General features: G+C 50.3%; 2 protein-coding genes across 2 annotated transcripts in view; one reads left to right on the top strand and one right to left on the bottom strand.

Moving 5' to 3' along the window:
• Nucleotides 1–4808, bottom strand: part of LOC144604467 (deoxynucleotidyltransferase terminal-interacting protein 1-like) — a 55384-nt gene extending 50576 nt beyond the window's left edge. The window contains exons 1-2 of the mRNA XM_078418924.1: nucleotides 4772–4808; nucleotides 2678–2746 (exon numbers count right to left, since the gene is read on the bottom strand). The gene's annotated coding sequence lies outside the window, so the exon portion shown is untranslated. The remainder of the gene's footprint in view (nucleotides 1–2677; nucleotides 2747–4771) is intronic.
• A 2067-nt stretch (nucleotides 4809–6875) lies between these two features.
• blcap (bladder cancer associated protein) lies at nucleotides 6876–9055 on the top strand. The gene has a single exon (XM_078419313.1). It carries the CDS (start codon nucleotides 7225–7227, stop codon nucleotides 7486–7488), a length of 264 nt encoding a protein of 87 aa, XP_078275439.1. The 5' UTR covers nucleotides 6876–7224; the 3' UTR covers nucleotides 7489–9055.
• The last annotated feature ends 11938 nt before the right edge of the window (nucleotides 9056–20993 follow it).

Below are 20993 nucleotides of genomic sequence, written 5' to 3'. Positions count from 1 at the left end.
CAGTTCGGCGATTTTTTAGGCGACTACAGGCGACTAGGCTGTCGCCGCACGGTCGCCGGGGTGTCAGGGGCATGGTCGTGAGTAATCTCCAAAGAGTCATAGCGTTTTTCTGGTCGTCGCTGGATTTTGTGAAGGCTTGAAATTTTTCGGCGACTGTTGGTTTGATGCCAATGAGCGTAGCTCGACGTCTGACGTGGGCGCTGTCGTAGGTTGTCGCCAGGTTGTCGCCTGGTGAAGTAGGTTGTCGCCAGGTGATTAAGGTTGTCGCTGGTGCTGACTTCGGCGAATTCCAAGTGTGCACTTGATCTGATCATCCATCAGTGTAATGTGTCCATCAGTGTAATGTGTCCATAAATGATGTTAGGTTTTGTATGTTTTTGCACTTGTATTCTGTTTAAAGTTTGAATTTTAAAGTTTGAAGTTTATTGAAATTTATTGAAGTTTATTACAATATTTTTGTATACACTGTTGTATGTTCTTATCAACAATTAAAAATTTTATGTTTGTATATCAATAAAGGAAATTCTTGACATTTTGATGGAAAATTGATGTATGAAGTTATTGTATTTCAGAGTAGTTTCTCATGGCATCACTTTCAAAGAGTCATGATGCAGAATGATTGGAAACCCTACCGTACACCCCCTTTTATAGGGAAAGTGGGTGAAACGTGAATTGTCATCAGTTGTCTTCAGTCTTCAGGGTCATAGCTTGTCGTAGCTTGTCGCGGGTGGACGTAGGTTGACTTCGGTTGTCGCCTCTGTGGCGGTAGGTTGTCGTAGGTGGACGTTCTACTTGCGATGATTGGGTCGCCGGTTTTTGTAGCTTGACATCGACTAGGTGGTAGGTTGTTGTAGCTTGTCGTAGACATTGTCATGGGGGGGGTCCAGTCACCGTTTGTTTGGCGACCTGCTACGACTATGACAGTCGCCGGCAGTCACCTTAAAAAACGCCTAACTGGGACAGGGCCTTAAGCCATTTCACAAGGTTCCTCATAGTAGTTGATCTAGAAGATTAAGATGTATGGGATCCAAGGTGACTTGGTAGTTTGCATTCAGAACTGGCTTACCCATAGACGACAGAGGATAGTGGCGGAAAGATGGTATTTTGGCTGGATGATTGTGACCAGTTGTGTTCCACAGGGTTCAATGCTGGGACCTTTGTTTATCACATATATAAATGACTTGGACAAAAATGAAGTCAAGTTGGTTAGTAAGTTTGAAGAAGACACAAAAGTTGGTGGAGTTGCCATCCGCGAAGAAGGCTGTCAAAGAATATAGATCAGTCATTGATGTGGGCAGAGTAAATGCGGATGGAGTTTAATCCGGGCATTTGTGTGCACTTTGGGAGGTCAAATGGAAAGTAAGATATAGAGTGAATGGCAAGATGCTTAACAGCATTGTTGTACAGAGGAACTTTGGGTCCCATGTGCAAAGCACTTTGAATGTAGAAACATGGATGTGGAGTCTTTGGAGGGGATGCAGAAGAGTTTTACCCGGATGCTGCCTGGATTATGAGTATTTGCTATTTTGAGAGGTTGGACAAACTTGGATTGTTTTCCCTGGGGTGTTGGAGGCTGAAGGGAGACATGAGAAAAGTTTATAAAATTACAGGAGGTGTAAATAGGGTACATAGTTAGAATCTTTTCCCCAGAGTGGAAATGTCAAATAGCAGCGGTTATGGCTTTAAAGTGAGAGGGTAAAGTTTGAAGGAGATGTGCAGGGCAAGTTTTGTTTAGACAGAGTGTTGGGTGCCTTGAAAACAATGCCAGGTATGGTGGTGGAAGCAGATACGATAGTGGTGTTTAAGATTCTTAAAGAGGCACATAAATATGCAGGGAATTCAGGGATTTGGATCACATGCAGGAAAAGGGGATTTATTTAATTTGGTGTTATGTTTTACACAGGCCTGCTTCTGTGTTGCAAAGTTCAATGATGGATCACTCCATTCTTTAATTGATGTATTGTTTCAGCATGTGAAGTTAAACATAAGGAGGTATGGTAGCTTATTTATTGGCAGACTAGATTCTCATAACTTGGACCATACTCTGCAACCCAGCTCTGCATACACTGACAAAATTTGGGCCAATAATATTTTTGCCCAAAACTGCATTTAAATAGACGAAATACACAAAAATAGATGAAATGCACAGAAAACTGTTGACTCTAACAATGTCGTTCTCCTTCCATATGCTAAATATGAGGAATAAAGTCATTAGCATATTTACAAGGCTGTTATGCATGTGTTAGGTCTATATCAGAATATCATTGGTTACTCATTCCATCATGTTTGTCTTTGCTGCCATCTTGCGGCACTATCAGAGTGAAACAAGTACTTAATTTTTTTTATTTATTGCTCTCCAATGCCTGCATTGTTGCTAAGAAACACAGTTATCCCGTAGTTGTTTTATGTGTATTTGAAGGGCCCAAAGCAGGTTGAGCGTCCACGTTCTATTTGGGAGGTCCCTCCCTGTGTGGCATAAGACTTTGTGCGAGATAACTTATTCACAAGCACCAGCTACAAAACTCAGCAGCTGTCCAAAATGATTTTTAATACTTCTGAATAACCCTATTTCATATCAATTAAACTTTAATTCACTTAAAAAGGCTTAAAAATTATAAATATATATCCTTTTAAGTGATATTACAGTAAGCACAAGTAACTTTTCAAGGTAGCTTACCTTTCTTCTTCGTGGTTATAAAATTGCAATTCATGTGAATGGGCTCCGGAGCAGTACACCAGGTCTAATCTAGAGCAAAGATATACACAAAATGCTGGAGTAACTCAGCGAGACAGGCAGCATCTCTGGAGAGAAGGAATGGGTGATGTTCAGGTTGAGACACTTCTGTAGACTAACAAATTTTGTGTCTATCTTCAGTGTAAAACAGCATCTGCAGTTCCTTTCTACACTAACCAAGAGCAAGTTCTTTGAGCAGATTCCTTTGTGTAAATGTTAGTGAATTATAGCAGGTTTGTGTTCTACCTCTGAATTCCATTTAGAATCCAGCAACAGAGCACCGCTAGGAAATTGAAGGCAAAGCTCAGCCAGCGAGATCACCACTTCATGTTTGCAGGTGAGTACCAAACAAATTGATGTTTTGCTGAGAAATGACTGAGCAGTCCTATGTCCGGTCTCAAAATTCCCAGATTCAGGGTCTCGGCCATACCTTTCCCTCCTAAAATGCTGCCTGACCTATTGAGCTCTTCCTGAGTTCTTTCAATATTCCACCATCTACAATCCCTTGTCTCTAGAGTGAACGGTCACGTACAGCAAAGATTAAATTAATCAGAAGGCAGTATGTTTAACAAGCAGAGTAAACAGACAACATGACAAACACTGCGGGAATTATTCCCAATAAAAGCAGGATTTTTTCTTCAGGAAAATGCAGTGAGTGGATAGTCCTGGCAGTTGATAGAAATGTGCATTGCAAGGGTGATTGTGTTTATTAGGTCCTTCCCATCTAAGAAAACTACAGAAAATAAGTAACATATTTTATATTAGAATCCAAATGTACACTTCCAGTAATGATGAATCTTTACTGTTGTGTAAAACAGTTATTTGTCTTGGCAAAAAATATATTTTATGTGGAGGTTCACTTGTAGAATCTAATCTCTTGTTTAGGTTACTTTGCAATGCTTGCAATCTCTCTTAAAATAAAGATGGCAAACCTAGACAATATCTATCAAAAGAGATCGTTTAATCAACGTAAAGGTATTTGCTGTTTTACTGTAAATTCTTTGGAAGTGCTGAGAGAGCTTACTCAGGGCAGATTCATCAGGATGTCTGGGGTTGGAGCAATCCAGTTATGAGGAGATACAGGATATGCTATGTGTGTTTTTGCTGGTGAAAAGGAGGCTGTGGTGGTTGAGATTGGGGGTGGGGGGTGGGAGAGGAGTGTGGAGGGAACCTGATAGAGACATATAAAATTATGAGGGCAGACAGTAGGATGCCCCCACATAGGCGAGGTATCTGAAACTATAGGGCACTGGGTACAGAGGGCATATGAGGAAGGTGAATTAGTGGCCATCAGAGGAAAGTTGAAATCTGCTTTTACTGGAAACATCACATCCACTCAATCTAGGTCTTTCATTATCTGGTAGATTTTGATGAGATTCCTTCCTCATTCTTATAAACTCCAGTGAGTACAAGCCCAGAACGATCAAATGCTCCTCGCATGTTAACACAATCGTCCTTGGGATCAATCTTATGAACCTCCACTGGACCTTCACACCAACACATCCTTCCTTAGATGTACATTGTTGCTGGATCGTCTAGTTACTGCCATTAGCCCATAGAGCATGGAAACAGGCTCTTTGGCCCAACTTACCCATGCTGACCAAGATACCTCATCTACACTAGTCCCGGGCAGTCTCATCATTACGCACTTTCCCACTTAGTTTTGTTTCATCAGCAAACTTAGGAATGTTATGTTTAGTTCCCTCAACTAAATCATCAAAATAATTTGTGAATATAGCTGGGGCCCAAGCACTGATCCCTGTGATATTTTCTGATCCCAGCAATGCATCATTCAAAAGGGCATACTTACTCCTACTGTTTTTTATCTGTTAGTTAATGCTCGATCCACACTAGTGGAACCCATATGCTCTAACCTTATTGAACAGCCTCCTATGTAGAACCTTACTGAGGGATATTTGAAAATCTATGTACTCCACATCCACCGGTTCCCTTTCATCGCAACCACTATATTAATCCTCAAAGAACTCCAATGTATTAATCGAACGTGATTTCTCTTTCATAAATTAATCTGCTCACATTATTCACATTCTTTTAGGCGTGCCTTGGTAAAATATTCTTCATTATAGATTCCAGAAATTCGCCTACCACCAATGGCAACGCAAAAGAAGGCAGGTCTGGAAGCTAGAGCAAAACGCAAACTGCTGGAGGAGCTCAGAGTCGAATAGTATCTGTGGGGGGGAAAAGAAATGTCAGCATTTTGGATTGGGACCCTGCAACAGAACTTGTTTATTGATCCCTACTACCAATGTCAGGCTAGCAGGAGAACATAAGAGGAGTCGTGGGACATTTATCCTGTCTAATCCTGCTTGGCATTCAACATGCTCATACCTGATCTGTCTCAGACCTCAACTCCTCGACTGAGCTGGTTCTGCAAAATCCCCGATTTCCTGATCTTTCAAAAATTCACATTGGTCTTTAAGTATCTCCAGTGACTGAGCTTTCATAAGCCTTTGGTATAGAGAATTCCAGAGATTAAATATTGATAGGACTCTTTCCCTGCTTCATACTTTTTTGATGATGTGACGTACACTATATTTAATTCCTCTGCCATTTCATTCTATCTCAATAGACAATAGGTGCAGGAGTAGGCCATTCGGCCCTTCGAGCCAGCACCGCCATTCAATGTGATCATGACTGATCATTCTCAATCAGTACCCCGTTCCTGCCTTCTCCCCATACCCCCTGACTCCGCTATCCTTAAGAGCTCCTTACAGATCTCCATCTGTAAGGAGCAAAGCTGTTTGAATCTGTTCTACAATCCTTGCAAGGCATTTATTTATATGTTTATAGAAGCACTTATGGTTTATTTTCGATTTCCTGTTAGTATATTCTCGTATTTCATTTTCTTTAGCAGGTTTTTGGTTATCTTTTGCTGAATTCTAAAATATTCTCAAGCCTTGGGATTACTGCTTTTTCTCAGAAACATTATAAGCCTTTTCCTTACATTTGATGTAACTTTCATTTTTATTGTGATCCATATTTGCAGAAGCTTTTAGCCTCCATATTACCAATACTGATAGATTTACTTAGTCTAGATGTGGATTAAATACCTTAATCATTCCTGTATTACCCATTGTATGCACTTCAAATGTTCTTATTTGGAAGCTTATAAACATTTCCCGCCAAAGTTTTCTATCCCCTGCCACATCTTAACTATATACAAACTGATTCCAAAGATGCAAAAAACTGTAGACGCAGGAATGTTGAGCAAAAAAACAAAGTGCTCGAGGAGGTCAATGTGTTAGGCAGCATCTGCAGAGTTTATGGCAGATGACATTTCAGGTTGGAACCCTACTGATTGGAGGAGCGGAGAGAAAGCTGGAAAAGAGAAGTGGAGTGACATAAAAGCCAAGCAAGTGATAGGTGAAAGCAGGTGCAGGTGAGGTGCGATTGGCAGGTGACAAAGGAGACAAGAGAAGGTCAAATAAGGAAAGACGAGAAGTGAAATGTAAAGCTGGAGGGAAAGGTATGGGTGGAAGACAACAGTGGGGAGGGGTGAAAGGGAAATGTGGAACTCGGGGATGGTGGATGAGCATACAGAGGAGGGGAAGGTATGGTGACAGGTGTTGTATCCCCTGCGGTTGCAGGGGAAAGTACCTAGGGAGGGGGTGGTTTGGGTGGGAAGTGATAAGTTAACCAGGGATTTGCAAAGGGAGCGGTCTCTGCGGAAAGGGGTGGAGATGGGAAGATGTGGCTAGTGATGGAGAACCAGCCCAACCTCATCTTGGGCACAGATGCGCTTAGACGGAGGAATTGGAGTAGGGCATGGAATCTTTGCAGGAGGCAGGGTGGGAAGAAGTGTAGTCTAGATAGCTGTGGGAATCAGGTTTAGAATAGATGTTCATGTGATGGAAACGGTGAGAACAAGAAAACGAAGGGAGATGCCTGAGATAGTCCAAGTGAATATGAATGCAGAATGGAAATCGGTAGTGAAGTTAATGAAGTTGGTGAGTTCTGCATGGATGCAGCAGGTAGCCCCAATGTAGCGGACACAGAGTTCAGAGATAGGGCCAGTGTATGCGTGAAAATGGTTTGTTCGACGTACCCCACAAAGATAGCTGGGGCTCATGCCAGTGCCCATGGCTACACCTATGATTTGGAGGAAGTGGGAGGAGTCGAAGGATAAGTTGTTGAGTCAGGACTAGCTCTGCTAGGAGGAGAGGAGTCAGGCGTTGCTTGGGGCACCAGGCGGCGGGGTCCTGGTGCTGTCGACGCGGCTGCGCAGACGGGGCTTGGCCTGTGTTGGGGAGGAGTGCTGACACCGACTAGGCGACAACACACGGAGAGAAGGCGGTGGCGGCGGCCCGGCGACAACACACGGAGCAGTTGGCGGCGGCCCGTGGGGACAGGCCCACACTCCCGACAGAGACCTAGCCGAGAGAGTGAGGGGCGGCCGCTTCCCTTCACCCGGCGCGGTTTGTTTGCAGGCCCCGGGGTCTGGCGTGGCCTGGGCTGCCCGCCGCTGCACCATGTACTGCCTGCAATGGCTCCTGCCTGTGCTTCTCATCCCCAAGCCGCTGAACCCGGCGCTGTGGTTCAGCCACTCCATGTTTATGGGCTTCTACTTGCTGAGTTTCCTACTGGAGAGGAAGCCGTGCACCATCTGCGCTCTGGTCTTCCTCGCCGCATTGTTCCTCATCTGTTACAGCTGTTGGGGCAACTGCTTTCTTTATCACTGCGGCGGGTCCCCGTTGCCCGACTCGGCTCACGACCCCAGTATTGTGGGCACCTAGTTACAGCAAGACCTCGCCACAAAGTCGCATCTACGTTTTTCTTGTCTTCTTGGTGGCGGTCTCTTCCTTCTCCAACACCGTGCGGTTCCTTAGGCAAGTGGACGTGGTGATCTCGGAATCTTCGCCAGAACAGATCTGAGTTTTCCTTTCACCGCATTCTTGCTTCCAAAAATGCTGGCTGACGTGGAAGGTATTCGTCTATAGCTTCCTCTACAAAGGATGAACTGCCGACGTGAAGCAAGACTTTTGCATGGATTGTATTTAGAGCTTGCGCTGTGAACGATTACTGAAACTCGACTCAGTATTCTATGGTTCTCTCAAACCCCCAGAAGAAGTGGCCTTCTTGCAATCTCGATTTCGTGGAAGTGTTTGATATCGGTTGTCAAAGTTGGAAATCAACCTACAGCAGAGACATGATGTCTATTACCAGTCTTCAAGTTCTTGAGGGTGACTTTGAAGATACTTCTCTGGTTAATAATGTGTAGGACTTTATTCAGTGGGAGGTATTGGTGTTCATGAAGTTAATTTAGGGTATCGTATACACTTTTCTTTTGGTGTGTGTGTTTCCTGGCCTTTCTATGACAAGGATGCTATTTTTGCACAATTTTGTTAGCTGAAATAGTATCGCTTTTGTGTTTAAAAGAGCAGGGATTTTAGTGTAGGTTACAATTAAATGAAATGTTTCATAGTTTACATATCCAGTTTATTTTTGCACAGTGGGTTTGAAATTGAGGTACATGTCATATTATAAATAGTGTTGGCAAAATTGATATTAAACCCAGTTCATTATCTTTGTGCCACCAGGAAGTGCATTTCATTCATTGTTTTAGCTCTTTTTCGTATGTGAATTGAGCTACTTGAGATTGTTCGGTTGTGATATTTCCACTTAATCGGTGTTGATCATGTTTTAAACCCACTCATGCACTTCTATCTGCGTCTGTGATGTGCGAGCGTGTTGCATGATGCAGTCTACAGCACCAAATGTTTTTAAATGAGCTTCAGAAAATAAAACGGGTTTACAGCATTACCTACATTGTTTCCTGATTTATCTTAAATATAATTGGATGTGTTGGCATCAGATTTCCTCTATCCTTCCATGTTTGATCAATGATACTGTCATTGGCATTGATTTGACTAAACTAAGTACATTTGCGGGTGCCATAATTTGTATATGAATTAGATTATATATATATTCTGAATCGGTTTTTAACGTTTTTGGATATTTTAACTGAGTTACTAATATATAAGCTGCTTGTATTTGAGTCGTGCTGAAATTGATTTGATCTATGAAGGTACTTTTTTTTAAACTTCCCCTTACTCCAGATCAACATTGCCCTTTGAATTTGTACAATAAAAGTTGGCAGAATAATCCCACAATGGAGTGTCATTAAAACCAAACTGCTACTCTTACGACAGTCATCTAAATAATTTCCTGCTGGACATACTGGTAAAGGATATCCCCACAGCGACTATGATTGAGTTTCCTTTCTCCACCTGACCTTGGCTCAACTTTCACTGTTGGGAGAAAATAAGCATAAGAATAGAACCAATGCCTAAAGTTTAGCTTGTGTAAATTATATACAACTTTATGGATACTCTTGCCCGTTGATATTATATTGACAAATACCAAGGTGCAATTTGTATTAATTTTGAAGGTTAAAAACTATTCTCACATTTACAGTTTAAAAACTTATGGTTAAATACATTAAGAATTAAGAACATAGAACAGTCTGAAGAAGGGTCTCGACCAGAAACGTCACCCATTCCTTCTCTCCCGAGATGCTGCCTGACCTGCTGAGTTACTCCAGCATTTTGTGAATAAATCGATTTGTACCAGCATCTGCAGTTATTTTCTTGTACAACACAAGATCGTTGGCTCAAAATGTCTGTGCCAATCATAATGCCAAGTTAAACTAATCTCTGCATGTGCTCCATATCCCTCCATTCCCTGCATATCCACGTGTCCAAAAACCTCTTAAATGCATCTGCCTCCACCACCACCCCTGGCAGTACGTTGCGGGTATTTTCCACTCTTTGTTTAAAAAAAACATATCCACACGCACTTTGTCCTGCACACCTTTAAACATTGCCCTCTCATCTTAAAGCTATGCCTTCTAGTCTTTGACATTTTCACCCATGGAAAAAGGTTCTGGCTGTTTAACATATCTATGCCTCTCAATCTTTTTATACACATCTATCAGGTCTCCCTACAGCTGCTAGCACTCCATAAAAAATGATCCCAAGTTTGTCCAACCTTGCAGCTAATACCTTTTAATCCAGGCAGCAATTGATCAAGAAACAATTTCGCATTTCAATCAATGTCTTCAATTGTCTGAAGAAGGGTCATGACTCAAAACATCACCTTTTCCTGTTCTCCAGAGATGCTGTCTGACCTGCTGAGTTATTCCAGCACTTTGTGTCTTTTTTTTGTAAAAACAGTATCTGCCATTTTTGTCTTCAAGTGCTTGTTGAGCAGATAAGGCTACGCTGGCATTTCTCTACAATATATGCAGCCTTGATGTTTTTGTTGAGCACAATTTTGTAAATACTATAAATGTGATTTATTTTTTCTCCACAAGAAATCAATTAACTGCTTTACGAGGTGTCAAAGTTCTAATGAGAGAAATGGCTGACAGCAGTGTGGAGGCACAGCAATTAATGCAACACATAGGTTTGTCCCTGAGCTTCGGAGTTTGTACATTCTTCCTGTGAATGTGTGGGTTTCTTTCTTGCTCCCAACATCCAGCCCCTCTTGTTGCTTTGATTTTTTTTCCATATTGCAAAGACTTGCTGGCTGATAAGTCAATTGGTCAGCTAATAATATCCTTGGTGTAGTAGGGTTTTGAAGAGTTGTTAGATGTGAGGGAGAGAGGATCTGGGAAAAAATGGTGGGTCAAGAGAATGCTCTGACAGCTGGTCTAGATGTGAGCCAAATGACCTAGCGTCATCAAAAAATGTGAGAAGCTTGCTCGGTTTACAGAAATAATTGGAGCATGGGGGAAAGATTTATATGACAACTGCACAATCTTTCAAGCGTTTACAAAAAACTTTTAAATGATGTGGCGATTGCTTTTAGATGGTGAGGTACCAAGTTCAAAATTGCTTATAGATGGTGAGGTAACGTGATGACAATATGCATTGAGCTCTTTATAAAATGTAAATCGAGGTTATAGATTGTAAAAGTGAGCAATGTATGTCTGACAGCTGGAACTGTTTCAGTAGTTTAGCTAGTTGATTTGGCCGAAGCAAGAGTCCAAAGGCTGTGGATTGAATTTTCACTTCAGAAATTTGAATTTTTAATCTTGGTGGACATTACAGCAATGTACAGGATAGCAATCCTAGCAATTTCATAATGGAATGTCAAACTCTGGCTGTGTCTGCTCATTTCAGATTCACTAAATCTTGATAAGCAAGGCAGTTTTCCTTCTGACATGGCCAATAGTTCCATCATTGTCATTAAAATAGATACTCGTATAAAGCTTTCTGTATTTTGATTATGCATTTTTTTTCCAAAGGTTCACAATAAAAAGTTACTCACTGGAAGATAAAGGGCTACATGAGATCTGATAGTATCCTTGATCTCATTAAAATAAAGTGCACAATGCAATTAATTTAGAATCCTCTCTGAATCTTTGCACTCATCAGTAAACCCAATTTGCCAGCAACTATGGTGTAGAGTTTCTTGTATCCTTCAACCAATGAACTCGAATGTCATCTTATCGAAACAAATAAGATTATTAAGGGGTTGGACACGTTAGAGGCAGGAAACATGTTCCCAATGTTGGGGCCACAGTTTAAGAATAAGGGGTAGGCCATTTAGAACGGAGATGAGGAAAAACTTTTTCAGTCAGAGAGTTGTAAATCTGTGGAATTCTCTGCCTCAGAAGGCAGTGGAGGCCAGTTCTCTGAATGCATTCAAGAGAGAGCTAGATAGAGCTCTTAAGGATAACGGAGTCATGGGGAATGGGGAGAAGGCAGGAATGGGGTACTGATTGAGAATGATCTGCCATGATCACATTGAATGGTGGTGCTGGCTCGAAGGGCCGAATGGTCTACTCCTGCACCTATTGTCTATTATCTATCAAAATGAGTGAAAAGCTGCTCATAGCATCCTGAGCTATCACTCTTCTGCTATACTCTTCTAGATGTGTCAAATTTATTAGTGATGAAATCTTATTTGAACACGGCTGTGATTATCAGCTTTAGTGAGACAAATAGGGATTTTCTATTATGGTAATTGGACTACATTCAATTTATGATGAAGAAAGGCTGGTAATTACAATGTAGACACAGGCAGTGTTTAAGAATGATGGACATTGAAGGCACTGGTATATCTAATGGAAATAACTATTAATACTTTGCAGCTAAGCAGTTTCAGAATTATAATTTTATGGAAGTTTTAAGATTACTATAACAGTTGCCCATGACAGAAAAATATTGCTTAATCTCCAAAGTTGTTAAGGTCTTTGCTGAATTATATGTAATACTAGCACAAGTGTGCCCGTTGGGCCCGTCCACGTAGGGTTTCCATTGTAACCGAGGGGAGTGAGGGGTAGGGAAGGGGGAGGGAGGGAGGAGGGGAGGGGGATGGAGGGGGGAGGGGAGGGGGGGAGGGGGGGGGAGATGGAGGGGGGAGGGAGAGGGGAGGGAGGGGGTAGGGGTGAGGGGAGGGGGGGAGGGAGAGGGGAGGGAGGGGGAGGGGAGGGGAGGGGGGAGGGAGAGGTTAGGGAGGGGGGTGGGGGGGGAGGGAGTGGGAAGGAGGGGGGGAAGGGGGGAGGGAGGGGGACCTCCCCTTTTCCCAGTACCCCTCTTTCCCCGTTGGGCCCGTCCTCGTAGGGTTTCCATTGTAACCGGGAGGGAGGGAGGGAGGTGTGGATGGAGGAGGGAAGGGGGTGGAGGTGGAGGGAGGGGAGGGGAACCTCCCCTTTTCCCAGTACCCCTCTTTCCCCGTTGGGCCCGTCCCCATAGGGTTTCCATTGTAACCGGAAGGGGGGGAGGGAGGGTGGAAGGAGGGGGGAGGGGGAGAGGGATGGAAGGGTGGAGGGAGGGGGCTAGGGATGGAGGGAAGGAGGGAGGGTGGGGAGTTAGGGGGGGAGGGGTGAGGGAGGTGGGGAAGGAGGGGGGAGGGAGTTGGGGAGGAGGGGGGAGAGAGTGGGGATGGAGGTGGGAAGGAGGGGGGAGGAAGGGGTTGAGGGGGGAAGGGGGACCTCCCCTTTTCCCAGTACCCCTCTTTCCCCCACCACCAAGCCCCCTCCGCAACGACCCCTGTTGTCCCCCTCTCCAGTCCCCATTCTCAGACCCCCCCATTCTCTCTCTCCCCCAGACACACACTGTGCTTTTTTCGAAACACTTGCCCCGGTGGCCCACGAGCATAGGGGCCCCATGCTGATCTGTGTATGTTAAGTGACTTGCAATAACAAAAAACACTACTTTAAAACAATTAGTGCTTTTTTGGCAACATTCCCGGTGACTAAGTGCTTCTCACCGCGATCTTTTTATTGCTTTTCGAAACAATGTAGCACCCATCTCACACAAGCATTGTGACGTCACAACCTGAAGACTTTTTTAAAAAAGGTCAGAAATAAAACGGGACCACCCGTTTTCCCAGTACCCCTCTTTCCCCGTTGGGCCCGTCCTCGTAGGGTTTCCATTGTAACCGGGAGGCGGGGAGGGAGGGAGGAGGGGAGGGAAGGGGGGGAGGGGAGGGCGGAAGGGGGGGGAGGGAGGGGGACCTCCCCTTTTCCCAGTACCCCTCTTTCCCCGTTGGGCCCGTCCTCGTAGGGTTTCCATTGTAACTGGGAGGCGGGGAGGGAGGGAGGAGGGAGGTGTGGAGGGAGGAGGGGAGGGAAGGGGGGGAGGGGAGAAGGGGGGAGGGGAGAAGGGGGGGAGGGGAGAAGGGAGGAGGTGGTGGGAGGGGGGAGGTGGTGGGAGGGGGAAGTGGGGAGGGGGACCTCCCCTTTTCCCAGTACCCCTCTTTCCCCGTTGGGCCCGTCCTCGTAGGGTTTCTATTGTAACCGGGAGGGGAGTGGGGGGGAGGGAAGGGGGAGGGAGGGAGGAGGGAGGTGTGGAGGGGGGAGGGGAGGGGTAGGGAGGGAGGGGGGGACCTTCCCTTTTCCCAGTACCCCTCTTTCCCCGTTGGGCCCGTCCTCGTAGGGTTTCCATTGTAACCGGGAGGAGGGGAGGGAGGGAAGGGGGAGGGAGGGAGGAGGGAGGTGTGGAGGGAGGAGGGGAGGGGTGGGGGAGTGGGGAAGGGGGGAGGGAGAGGGGATGGAGGGGGGTATGGGGGGGGAGGGATAGGGGAGGGGGAAGGGGGAAGGGAGGGGGACCTCCCCTTTTCCCAGTACCCCTCTTTCCCCGTTGGGCCCGTCCTCGTATGGTTTCCATTGTAACCGGGAGGCGGGGAGGGAGGGGGGAGGGAGGGAGGGGAGGGGGATGGAGGGGGGAGGGGAGGGGGAAGGGGTGGGAGGGGAGGGGGAAGGGGTGGGAGGGGAGGGGGGAAGGGGGGAGGTGGAGGGAGGGGGGAAGGGGGGAGGGAGGGGGACCTCCCCTTTTCCCAGTACCCCTCTTTCCCCGTTGGGCCCGTCCCCGAGGGGTGAGGGAGGTGGGGAGGGATGGTGAGGGAGTTGGGGAGGAGGGGGGGAGGGAGTGGGGATGGAGGTGGGAAGGAGTGGGGAGGAAGGGGTTGAGGGGGGAAGGGGGACCTCCCCTTTCTTTTTTCGAAACACTTGCCCCGGTGGCCCACGAGCATAGGGGCCCCATGCTGATCTGTGTATGTTAAGTGACTTGCAATAAAAAACACAACTTTAAAAAACAATCAGCTGCTTTTCGCAACAATGTAGAACCCATCTCACACAAGCATTGTGACGTCACAAGCTGAAGACCTTGAAAAAAAAAGGTTAAAAATAAAAAGATGTAAATTTGTAAAGAGTAGACACCCAATAGCAGCTGCTTGTCCATTGTGACATCACACTCTGAAGGGGGGGGGGGGGAGGGGGGTCAGCTCGAGCTCATCTCACAGGGGCATTGTGACATCACAAGCTGAAGACCTTCAATAAATCCGCACCACAGCGCCCCCTATAAATTAGGGGGGGGGGGGGAGCGCTTTAAAACCTCTGTAACTTAAAAAACATGCGACCGAATTAAATAAAAAATAATTTTCCACCAGATAACCGCGTGGTGATTAAGGTGGTGCAAAAATCGTGGCGCTACAGTTCACCGTTTTGACGAAATCAGAGAAACCGTTGTTACGCTCATACCAGGTCAAACCCCCCAAAAAAATATACACAAGATCTGAGTTTTAATAGTATACTAGCACAAGTGTGCCCGTTGGGCCCGTCCTCGTAGGGTTTCCATTGTAACCGGGAGGATGGGAGGGAGGGAAGTGGGAGGGAGGGGGGGAGGGGAGGGTGGAGTGGAGGGGGGAGGGGAGGGGGAAGGGGGGGAGGGGAATGGGGAGGGAGAGGGGAGGGAGGGGGGTGGGGGGGAGGGTCTATTTTACTTTAAAATAAACAGCGTTCTTTGTTGAAAAGGAAATAAACTTATCTATAGAGCATCAGCTTTTTTTAAATAAATAAAATCAAACTTAATGAAAATCACATTCCTCATTTTAAATAAATGTCTTTGTTATAAATGAAATCAAACAGCGGGAGAGGCGACGGCGACTACACCTCCCGGCGGTCAGCGCTGCTGGGACGGGAGGGAGGGAGGGATGAGGGAGGGAGGAGAGTGGGGAGGGAGGGGTACCTCCCCTTTTCCCAGTACTCTTCTTTCCCAAACCACCAAGCCCCCTGTTGTCCCCCTCCCCAGTCCCCATTCTCAGACCCCCCCATTCTCTCTCCCCCAGATACACTCTTACTCTCCCCCCCCTTTCCCCAGCACACCCCTTTCCCCGTTGGGCCCGTCCTCGTAGGGTTTCCATTGTAACCGTGAGGCAGGGAGCGAGGGGGGAGGGAGGGAAGAGGGAGTTGTGGAGGGAGGAGGGGAGGGGGAGGGAGGGGGGAAGGGGGGGAGGTGGAGGGAAGGGGGAGAGAGAGGGGGAGGGGTGGGGGGAAGGGGGGAGGGAGGGAGGGTGGAAGGGGGAGGGAGGGAGGAGGGAAGGGGGAGGGTGGGGGGAGGGAAGGGGGAGGGAGGGAGGAGGGGAGGGGGAGGGAGGGGGGAGGAGAGGGGGGAAGGGGGGGATGAGGGAGGGAGGGGGGTAGGGAGGTGGGAGGGGGGAGGGGGGAGGGAGGGGGGTAGGGGGGGAGGGAGGGAGGGGGAGGGGAGGGGGGTAGGGAGGAGGGAGGGAGGGGGGTAGGGGGGGAGGAAGGGGGACCTCCCCTTTTCCCAGTACCCTTCTTTCCCCGTTGGGCCCGTCCTCGTAGGGTTTCCATTGTAACCGGGAGGAGGGAGGGAGGGGAGGGGTAGGGAGGAAGGGGGGGACCTTCCCTTTTCCCAGTACCCCTCTTTCCCCGTTGGGCCCGTCCTTGTAGGGTTTCCATTGTAACCGGGAGGAGGGGAGGGAGGGAAGGGGGAGGGAGGGAGGAGGGAGGTGTGGAGGGAGGAGGGGAGGGGTGGGGGAGTGGGGAAGGGGGGAGGGAGAGGGGATGGAGGGGGGTATGGGGGGGGAGGGGGAGGGATGGGGGGGGAAGGGGGGAGGGGGAAGGGGGGAGGGAGGGGGACCTCCCCTTTTCCCAGTACCCCTCTTTCCCCGTTGGGCCCGTCCTCGTATGGTTTCCATTGTAACCGGGAGGCGGGGAGGGAGGGGGGAGGGAGGGAGGAGGGGAGGGGAGGGGGGAAGGGGTGGGAGGGGAGGGGGAAGGGGGGAAGGGGGGAGGTGGAGGGAGGGGGGGAAGGAGGGAGGGGGACCTCCCCTTTTCCCAGTACCCCTCTTTCCCCGTTGGGCCCGTCCCCGAGGGGTGAGGGAGGTGGGGAGGGATGGTGAGGGAGTTGGGGAGGAGGGGGGGAGGGAGTGGGGATGGAGGTGGGAAGGAGTGGGGAGGAAGGGGTTGAGGGGGGAAGGGGGACCTCCCCTTTGTTTTTTCGAAACACTTGCCCCGGTGGCCCACGAGCATAGGGGCCCCATGCTGATCTGTGTATGTTAAGTGACTTGCAATAAAAAACACAACTTTAAAAAACAATCAGCTGCTTTTCGCAACAATGTTGAACCCATCTCACACAAGCATTGTGACGTCACAAGCTGAAGACCTTGAAAAAAAAGGTTAAAAATAAAAAGATGTAAATTTGTAAAGAGTAGACACCCAATAGCAGCTGCTTGTCCATTATGACATCACACGCTAAAGGGGGGGGGGGAGGGGGGTCAGCTCGCGCTCATCTCACAGGGGCATTGTGACATCACAAGCTGAAGACCTTCAATAAATCCGCACCACAGCGCCCCCTATAAATTAGGGGGGGGGGGGGTGGGAGCGCTTTAAAACCTCTGTAACTTAAAAAACATGCGACCGAATTAAATAAAAAACAATTTTGCAGCAGATAACCGCGTGGTGATTAAGGTGGTGCAAAAATCGTGGCGCTACGGTTCACCGTTTTGACAAAATCAGAGAAACCGTTGTTACGCGCATACCAGGTCAAACCCCAAAAAAATATATACACAAGAAGTGAGTTTTAATAGTATACTAGCACAAGTGTGCCCGTTGGGCCCGTCCTCGTAGGGTTTCCATTGTAACCGGGAGGGGAGTGGTGGGGAGGGAAGGGGGAGGGAGGGAGGAGGGAGGTGTGGAGGGGGGGAGGGGGGGGAAGGGGGGGAAGGAGGGGGAGGGGGAAGGGGAGGGAGAGGGGAGGGAGGGGGGGAGGGAGGGGGGAGGGGGAGGGGGGAGCGAGGGGGGTAGGGGGGGAGGGAGGAGGACCTCCCCTTTTCCCAGTACCCCTCTTTCCCCGTTGGGCCCGTCCTCGTAGGGTTTCCATTGTAACCGGGAGGAGGGGAGGGAGGGAAGGGGAGGGAGGAGTGGAGGGAGGAGGGGAGGGGGAGGGGAGGGGGGAGGGGGAGAGGGGGGGACCTCCCCTTTTCCCAGTACCCCTCTTTCCCCGTTGGGCCCGTCCTCGTAGCGTTTCCATTGTAACCGGGAGGGGAGTGGGGGGGGGAGGGAAGGGAGGAGGGAGGTGTGGAGGGGGAGGTAGGGGGAGGGAGGGGGGAAGGGGGGGAAGGAGGGGGTAGGGGGGAGGGGGAGGGAGGGGGAAGGGGGGAGGGAGGGGGGAGGGAGGGGGACCACCCGTTTTCCCAGTACCCCTCTTTCCCCGTTGGGCCCGTCCTCGTAGGGTTTCCATTGTAACCGGGAGGCGGGGAGGGAGGGAGGAGGGAGGTGTGGAGGGAGGAGGGGAGGGAAGGGGGGGAGGGGAGAAGGGGGGAGGGGAGAATAAAATAAACAGCGTTCTTTGTTGAAAAGGAAATAAACTTATCTATAGAGCATCAGCTTTTTTTAAATAAATAAAATCAAACTTAATGAAAATCACATTCCTCATTTTAAATAAATGTCTTTGTTATAAATGAAATCAAACAGCGGGAGAGGCGACGGCGACTACACCTCCCGGCGGTCAGCGCTGCTGGGACGGGAGGGAGGGAGGGATGAGGGAGGGAGGAGAGTGGGGAGGGAGGGGTACCTCCCCTTTTCCCAGTACTCTTCTTTCCCAAACCACCAAGCCCCCTGTTGTCCCCCTCCCCAGTCCCCATTCTCAGACCCCCCCATTCTCTCTCCCCCAGATACACTCTTACTCTCCCCCCCCTTTCCCCAGCACACCCCTTTCCCCGTTGGGCCCGTCCTCGTAGGGTTTCCATTGTAACCGTGAGGCAGGGAGCGAGGGGGGAAGGAGGGAAGAGGGAGTTGTGGAGGGAGGAGGGGAGGGGGAGGGAGGGGGGAAGGGGGGGAGGTGGAGGGAGGGGGGAGAGAGAGGGGGAGGGGTGGGGGGAAGGGGGGAGGGAGGGAGGGTGGAAGGGGGAGGGAGGGAGGAGGGAAGGGGGAGGGTGGGGGGAGGGAAGGGGGAGGGAGGGAGGAGGGGAGGGGGAGGGAGGGGGGAGGAGAGGGGGGAAGGGGGGGATGAGGGAGGGGGGTAGGGAGGTGGGTGGGGTGGGAGGGGGGGAGGGGAGGGGGGAGGGAGGGGGGTAGGGGGGGAGGGAGGGGGAGGGGAGGGGGGTAGGGAGGAGGGAGGGGGGTAGGGGGGGAGGGAGGGAGGGGGAGGGGAGGGGGGGAGGAAGGGGGACCTCCCCTTTTCCCAGTACCCTTCTTTCCCTGTTGGGCCCGTCCTCGTAGGGTTTCCATTGTAACCGGGAGGAGGGGAGGGAGGGGAGGGGTAGGGAGGAAGGGGGGGACCTTCCCTTTTCCCAGTACCCCTCTTTCCCCGTTGGGCCCGTCCTTGTAGGGTTTCCATTGTAACCGGGAGGAGGGGAGGGAGGGAAGGGGGAGGGAGGGAGGTGTGGAGGGAGGAGGGGAGGGGGAGGGGAGGGGTGGGGGAGTGGGGAAGGGGGGAGGGAGAGGGGATGGAGGGGGGTATGGGAGGGGAGGGGGAGGGATGGGGGGGGGAAGGGGGGAGGGAGGGGGACCTCCCCTTTTCCCAGTACCCCTCTTTCCCCGTTGGGCCCATCCTCGTATGGTTTCCATTGTAACCGGGAGGCGGGGAGGGAGGGGGGAGGGAGGGAGGAGGGGAGGGGAGGGGAGGGGGGAAGGGGTGGGAGGGGAGGGGGAAGGGGGGAAGGGGGGGAGGTGGAGGGAGGGGGGGAAGGAGGGAGGGGGACCTCCCCTTTTCCCAGTACCCCTCTTTCCCCGTTGGGCCCGTCCCCGAGGGGTGAGGGAGGTGGGGAGGGATGGTGAGGGAGTTGGGGAGGAGGGGGGGAGGGAGTGGGGATGGAGGTGGGAAGGAGTGGGGAGGAAGGGGTTGAGGGGGGAAGGGGGACCTCCCCTTTGTTTTTTCGAAACACTTGCCCCGGTGGCCCACGAGCATAGGGGCCCCATGCTGATCTGTGTATGTTAAGTGACTTGCAATAAAAAACACAACTTTAAAAAACAATCAGCTGCTTTTCGCAACAATGTTGAACCCATCTCACACAAGCATTGTGACGTCACAAGCTGAAGACCTTGAAAAAAAAGGTTAAAAATAAAAAGATGTAAATTTGTAAAGAGTAGACACCCAATAGCAGCTGCTTGTCCATTATGACATCACACGCTAAAGGGGGGGGGGGGAGGGGGGTCAGCTCGAGCTCATCTCACAGGGGCATTGTGACATCACAAGCTGAAGACCTTCAATAAATCCGCACCACAGCGCCCCCTATAAATTAGGGGGGGGGGGGGGTGGGAGCGCTTTAAAACCTCTGTAACTTAAAAAACATGCGACCGAATTAAATAAAAAACAATTTTGCAGCAGATAACCGCGTGGTGATTAAGGTGGTGCAAAAATCGTGGCGCTAGGGTTCACCGTTTTGACAAAATCAGAGAAACCGTTGTTACGCGCATACCAGGTCAAACCCCAAAAAAATATATACACAAGAAGTGAGTTTTAATAGTATACTAGCACAAGTGTGCCCGTTGGGCCCGTCCTCGTAGGGTTTCCATTGTAACCGGGAGGGGAGTGGTGGGGAGGGAAGGGGGAGGGAGGGAGGAGGGAGGTGTGGAGGGGGGGAGGGGGGGGAAGGGGGGGGAAGGGGGAGGGGGAAGGGGGGGAGGGGGGAGGGAGAGGGGAGGGAGGGGGGGAGGGAGGGGGGGAGGGGGAGGGGGGAGCGAGGGGGGTAGGGGGGGAGGGAGGAGGACCTCCCCTTTCCCCAGTACCCCTCTTTCCCCGTTGGGCCCGTCCTCGTAGGGTTTCCATTGTAACCGGGAGGAGGGGAGGGAGGGAAGGGGAGGGAGGAGTGGAGGGAGGAGGGGAGGGGGAGGGGAGGGGGGAGGGGAGGGGGAGAGGGGGGGACCTCCCCTTTTCCCAGTACCCCTCTTTCCCCGTTGGGCCCGTCCTCGTAGCGTTTCCATTGTAACCGGGAGGGGAGTGGGGGGGGGGAGGGAAGGGAGGAGGGAGGTGTGGAGGGGGAGGTAGGGGGAGGGAGGGGGGAAGGGGGGGAAGGAGGGGGTAGGGGGGAGGGGGAGGGAGGGGGAAGGGGGGAGGGAGGGGAAGGGGGGAGGGAGGGGGACCACCCGTTTTCCCAGTACCCCTCTTTCCCCGTTGGGCCCGTCCTCGTAGGGTTTCCATTGTAACCGGGAGGCGGGGAGGGAGGGAGGAGGGAGGTGTGGAGGGAGGAGGGGAGGGAAGGGGGGAGGGGAGAAGGGGGGAGGGGAGAAGGGGGGGAGGGGAGAAGGGGGGGAGGTGGTGGGAGGGGGGAGGGAAGGGGGGAGGGGGACCTCCCCTTTTCCCAGTACCCCTCTTTCCCCGTTGGGCCCGTCCTCGTAGGGTTTCTATTGTAACCGGGAGGGGAGTGGGGGGGAGGGAGGGAGGTGTGGAGGGGGGAGGGGAGGGGTAGGGAGGAAGGGGGGGACCTTCCCTTTTCCCAGTACCCCTCTTTCCCCGTTGGGCCCGTCCTTGTAGGGTTTCCATTG

This window comes from Rhinoraja longicauda, chromosome 22, assembly GCF_053455715.1.
Source record: "Rhinoraja longicauda isolate Sanriku21f chromosome 22, sRhiLon1.1, whole genome shotgun sequence".
Classification (NCBI taxonomy): domain Eukaryota; kingdom Metazoa; phylum Chordata; class Chondrichthyes; order Rajiformes; family Arhynchobatidae; genus Rhinoraja; species Rhinoraja longicauda.
The sequence above is the reverse complement of the archived record's forward strand: the minus strand, read 5'-3'. Positions and strand labels throughout refer to the sequence as shown.